Source organism: Scyliorhinus canicula, chromosome 18 (genome assembly GCF_902713615.1).
Source record: "Scyliorhinus canicula chromosome 18, sScyCan1.1, whole genome shotgun sequence".
NCBI lineage: Eukaryota > Metazoa > Chordata > Chondrichthyes > Carcharhiniformes > Scyliorhinidae > Scyliorhinus > Scyliorhinus canicula.
The window spans coordinates 11935627-11941626 of NC_052163.1; the positions used below are offsets into that span (position 1 = coordinate 11935627).

At 48.2% G+C, this 6000-nt stretch overlaps 1 protein-coding gene across 2 annotated transcripts in view; it reads left to right on the top strand.

The window, feature by feature from the left end:
• Window positions 1-5279, top strand: part of sgsh (N-sulfoglucosamine sulfohydrolase (sulfamidase)) — a 33389-nt gene extending 28110 nt beyond the window's left edge. For both annotated transcript variants that reach the window (XM_038777018.1, XM_038777019.1), the window contains 2 exons: window positions 3060-3263; window positions 4299-5279. In XM_038777018.1, the coding sequence (XP_038632946.1) occupies window positions 3060-3263; window positions 4299-4873 (779 nt within the window). In that variant the 3' untranslated portion in view covers window positions 4874-5279. The remainder of the gene's footprint in view (window positions 1-3059; window positions 3264-4298) is intronic.
• The last annotated feature ends 721 nt before the right edge of the window (window positions 5280-6000 follow it).

Here is a 6000-nt window from a genome sequence, read left to right on the forward strand (position 1 = left end):
AGAAACTGTGTTGATTGCAGGGTAAATATTGGGCAGGACGCCTGGGGAGAACTCCGCCCTGCTCTCCCTCAAAATGGCGCCATGGGATCTTTTGCATCCACTCGGAAGAGCAAGCGTGGGCCTCGGTTTTATGTCTCACACAGCGGCAGGGCAGCACTCCCTCAGTGCCACATCAGGAGTGTCAGCCTAGATTCTGTGTTGAATTCTCTGGACCTGAACAACAGTGCTAACCACCGTGCCACAGTGCCGTGTATAACACACATGGGCTTCGTCTCCTCTGTTTTGACACAATTGACAAAACCATACCTCAAGAAATCATCTTTATACTTCTTTGTTCCAAGTTAAGTTTCTTTATTCAGGACCATTACCCAGAGGCTCTGGAGCTCTAGCACTAACACTGCTGTGTCCTGTCCTGGACTCTCCTGTGCAGCTCTCTCCAGTAGATTGTGTTGTGAGATCCTGTCCAAGTAACCCAGAGATCACTACAATCTGCTCTTAGACCTCATCCCTTTTTTAAAAAAATAATTTTTATTGGAATTTTTTACAGAAAATATAACAACAAACAATGAAAAGCAACAATATAACCCCATAATAACTGTAACACCCCTAAGATCGTATCAACGCATGTATCACATCCCCCCCCCCACCCCCCCAAACCCAGTAAACAACAAGAAAACTTAAAAATAAATTAAAATTAAATAAGCAAACATAGTCATCGTCCCCTTCCCCCCCCTTCTTCCCCCCTCCCCCCCCCCCTTCCCCTACCGATGTGCACTACAACCACTGGCCGTTCCCCCTCCAGAATGTCCTGTAACCCCTCCGAGACAACCCTTACCCTAGCACAAGGGAGGCAACATATCATCCTGGAGTCTCGTATCCAGCCACAGAAACACCCATCTACTCCACTTACACTTGAATCCCCAATAACTATTGCATTCCCACATTTTTACTCCTCCCTCCGCAGCAGAGATATGGTGCAATGAATGTTATTGTTGCCGGTTTCCCCCCGAGAGGCCATTCCTCTCAACAGTATCGAAAGCGGGATATTTGTTTTGCAGGGTAATGGCCACAGGAGATTCCTGCTCTGCCTGTGTGGGCAACCGTTCCGTTCCGACCTGTGGAGAGGTCGTGGTTAGCACGTACAGAGAGGTGGTCACACCGCAGGCTCAGTCTCCACAGGTAGGAACGGAATGGGTGCTAGGGTAAGGGTTGTCTCTGAGGGGTTACAGGACATTCTGGAGGGGGAGCGGCCAGTGGTTGTACTGCACATCGGTACAACCAACGCAGGTTTAAAAAAAAGGGATGAGGTCTAAGAGCAGATTGTAGGGAGTTAGGAGGTAATTTGAAAAGTAGGGCCTCAATGGTAGCGACCGTTCCAAACTGGATGGGTTATAACTGGGCTGCACTGGGACAGATGTCCCGGGAGAGTATTTGCCAATGTGGTTTGAGTAGGGTTTAAACTAAAATGGCAGCGGTATGGGAACCTATGCAAGGAGTCAGAAGAGGGGGAAATCAAGGACCAGAGTGAAAAATAATGGGAACAGGACAGGTAATTTTAAAAAGCCAAGCCTTCAGGTTTTGTGCAATAGCGCAAGGAACACTGGCAGTGAAGTGGATGAATTAATCGAGCAAATAGATGTAAAATGGGTATGATATAGTCGGGATTACGGAGACGTGGCTGCAGGGTGACCAGGAATGGGAATGACCATCCAGGGGTATTCAGTATTTGGGAAGGACAGACGAAAGGAAAAAGGCTTGCATTGCTGGTTAAAGAGGAAATGAACGCAGGAGTGAAGAAGTCTTCACCCAGTGAAGTCCAGCACAAACTGGAGGAACAGCACCTCATCTTCCGAAGAGGCACGTTACAGCCTTCCGGACTTAACATGGAGTTCAACAGCTTCAGAACCCTCCCCTCCACCTTCACCACATTTTTATTTTGAGCAATTTATTTTCATTTCTTCCATTGATCTGTTTCCCTTACCATTGTCTCCCCCCCCCCCCCCCCCCCCCCCCCCCCACACACACCATTAGGACTGTCTGTTCCTTGTTCCAGGACCCTCTGCTTACCTTTGCCATTAACACATACTTTAAAACAATTATTTTTGTTTCCAATTAAAGGGCAATTTAGCGTGGCCAATCCACCCGGCCTGCACATCTTTGAGCTGTGGGGGTGAGGCCAACACAGACATGGGGAGAATGTGCAAACTCCACACAGACAGTGACCCAGAGCCGGGATCGAACCGGGTCTTCGGCGCCATTAGGCAACAGTGCTAACCACTGTGCCACCCTGAAATTAACATATTCTGATCTCTGAATGTTCCACTACCAGCACCCTTCTTAGCCATGATCACCACCACTTACGTTCCCTTTGTCTTTTGTCCACAATATTTTTGTCAATCTCTCCCTCGACTCCACGTATTACTGGCTCTCTATCCACTCCCACAACAGTAGAAATCTCACCCTAGTTCCAGTTCTCTCCTGCTCTGATGTAGAGTCATCCAGACTCGAAACGTTAGCTCTGTTCCCTCTCCACAGAGGCTGTCAGACCTGCTGAGATTGTCCTGTTTTTGTTTCAGGTTCCAGCCTCCTTAGTCATTTCTTTTACCCTAAGACAGGCCATCCTAGACTGGGTATTGTGCCATGAGAAAGGAATAATTGACAATCTAGTTTTGCAAGGCCGTTTGGGGATGAGCGACCATAATACTTCATCCAGATGGAGAGTGACATAGTTGATTCTGAGACTCTGGTCTTGAATCTAAATAAAGGAAACTATGATGGCATAAGGCGGGTGTTGGCTACGATGGATTGGGAAACGTTACTTGGAAAGGATGACAGTGGATAGTCAATGCAAACATTCAAGGAGCACATGAATGAACTGTAACGATTGTTTATTCCTGTCTGGCACAACAGGTATCCAAGGCCAGAAATGAACCCGGGTCCCTGGTGCTGTGAGGCAAAGTGGGACTAATTGACTAGCAATATCAAAGGGCCAGCACGGGAGTACAAGGCTGAAAGGCCTCCTTCTGACCTCTGCCCTTCTTGCTCTTAACTGTCTGCAGGAATCGGATTGGTGTTGAGAGAGCTCAGGGAGGCCGGTCATGGCAATGACACGCTGGTGATTTACAGCTCCGATAACGGAATCCCGTTCCCCAATGGAAGGACTAACCTGTACCACGCCGGTATCGCCGAGCCAATGTTGGTGCATTCGCCAGAGCACACTGGGCGCTGGGGCCAAGTCAGCCAATCATACGTCAGCTTACTAGGTACGTAGCACTCGTTAGTGTGTCGTCAAAAACCTTGCCTTAGAGAGTCGCTCGGTGCGGTGATTGTCACTTTAAGACCAGCCTTACCGAGTAATGGTCATGTGATCTGAACAACCAATCCACACCTGGAATGGGGAACCCCCAGAGGGAAAGCGTGTACCATGGACTAGCTCGAAGCCCGAGGCCAATCACACAACCGTATGAATAAAATGTGCGTTCTCCCCGTATTTGCGTGGGTCTCACTCCCACAACCCAAAGGTGTGCGGGGTAGGTGGATTGGACATGCTAAATTGCCCCTTAATTGGGGAAAAATGAATTGGGCACTCTGAATTTATTTTAAAAGATAAATAAAATGTGTTTGTTCAATTTAAGAAATCTCTGGGAATACATCATCACATCTGGCGATGAGGATAAACGATCCTCGAGCCCTACACCTGTGAGTATCTCGGTTTAAATGAAACTGAAGAAAAAATATATATCTCCGGAATGCCTCTCTTCAGGTGAATAGATTCATCATATTCCTCCACAGGAAAACTGGGGTCAATACATCGAGGGCCTCGGGTTTTACTTCCAGGCAAATGAAATAGGGGAGGAGGCAAAGCACAAAGCAATTCTCCTGAGCATCTGTGGAAGTCAGAGTTTTAACCTTATTCCCATTCTCACCGCCTGACTCCAAACCTTTCAGTCAGCTTGTGGATTTAGTGAAGGGTCAATTTCAGGTCAAACCATCAGTCACAATCCCGTGATTCAAATTTAATGTGAGGGCGAGAGCCCCAGGTGGATCGATCGGGACTTACATTGCTGAACTAAAGCAATTACCAGAGCATTGTGGTTTTGGAGCAGCCCGAAGCGACATGCTACAGGATCGGTTAGTTTGCGGCGTGAGCAATACTGCTGTACACCACTGATTTGCAACCAGATTTCAACATAAATTTCAAACGGGCAATGGAAAAAGTGCTGGCCGTGGAAGAGTAGTGGAAAGTGTCCACTCAGCAGTGCAGGAACAGTGCTAACCCTTACTGTTTGTCTCTCCAGACATAACCCCGACTGTCCTCGACTGGTTCTCCGTCCCTTATCCGACCTACAGTATCTTTGGAAAGGACAAGGTTGTCCAACTGACCGGCCGGTCGATTCTGCCCGCTCTGGTCTGCGAGCAGCCCTGGGCTACGACATTCTCCAGTCAGAGTCACCATGAGATCACCATGTACTACCCAATGAGAGCTGTGCACAGCCTGCAGTATCGACTGATCCACAATATTCAGTTCAAGATGCCGTTCCCCATTGACCAGGATTTCTACCTCTCACCCACGTTCCAAGACTTGTTGAACAGGACCCAGTCCAGCCGGCCCACACACTGGGAGAAATCCCTGCAGGAATATTACTATAGGGAGCGCTGGGAGCTGTTCAACGCCCGGGAGGATCCTTCCGAGACCCACAACCTAGCCTCGGACCCTCGCTACGCCGACGTGCTGGAGAGGATGAAGGGGCAACTGGAGAAGTGGCAGTGGCTGACCGATGACCCCTGGGTATGTGCCCCAGATGGAGTGTTGGAAGATCAGGGGCCCTACAAATTCAACCCTGAATGTCGACCTCTCTACAATAAACTCTAATGTGTGGGCGAGAACTATTATTTAAAAGAGTTTTTGCATCTTATATTTACAGGAGATGATGCTGATAAAAGGAAATTGTTGGTGCAATTTAGACCCTGTTATATGGGCAGTTTGATGCATCGTTCTATAATTCTAGCGGGTAATTTTATACATTTGAAGCTCAGCAGATTTGTTTGGATGAGTTTTTGGATAACAGGAATGCACTGAGCTTCCCTAAACTGGTGTGGGCCGTTTGGATTGGGACAGTGTGTCCATGCGATTGATGATCTGAGGGTGGTGCCGTAGACACGGAAGATCCCAGAATTTCTCTGTGCTGCATCCTCTCCGAGCTCCGTTGTCTCTCCTGGGCCTGGCCTGATTTTGACGGATACCGGGTGGGGAAGGTAGACACCTGTGAGGGTGTGGAGCCGGGTTGGGGGGGGGGTCGAATGGCAGTGAGGGTGGGGTCCGATGGCTAAAGTGGTGCCCGGAGGGAAGATGAATGGTGGAGACGGGGATGGGGGAAGGATGGAGCGTCATCCACAGGGCTCTGGCCTGAGAATGGCTGTGGAGACCCCGAGCTTCTGTTCCCACAGATATCTTAACGAATGGGTTAGTTAAAGGGCGTTTCTTTTTGCTGTTTATGGATACGCTCCTGTTCATGGACGGTCAGTTCGGAGACGGCCGAACACAGCGGGAGTTAAGATTATGCAGACGGCCAATCAAACAAACTCGGGGAGGTCCCATCGCCGGATTTTCCCAAATACCCATTTCCCATGCGTTCCCGTTGCCTCAGCGACACAGAGCAGGAAAGGGCAATCTCCATCAATGGGGCCGGTGTCAAAGGTCACAGACCCCTGACCCCACTTGACCTCCGACATCCTTCACCATCCCTTTTTTGTCAAACATTTATCCTTTAGGCTTCAACTTACACCTTTCTTCACTTTGAGACTGTTGGATTCAACAATTATGGAGGGAGGTCCTTTAAAATGTTAACTAAAATGATTCTTGAAAATTACTGTAGAAATATGAGTAAGTTATAATCATTTGAATCCTGTCCATGACTGTCTCAAATGTAGTAGATTATTCTTAACAAGTTCTGATGTGATATGAAAGGTACATTTGACAAGCCTGAAACAATATCGTAA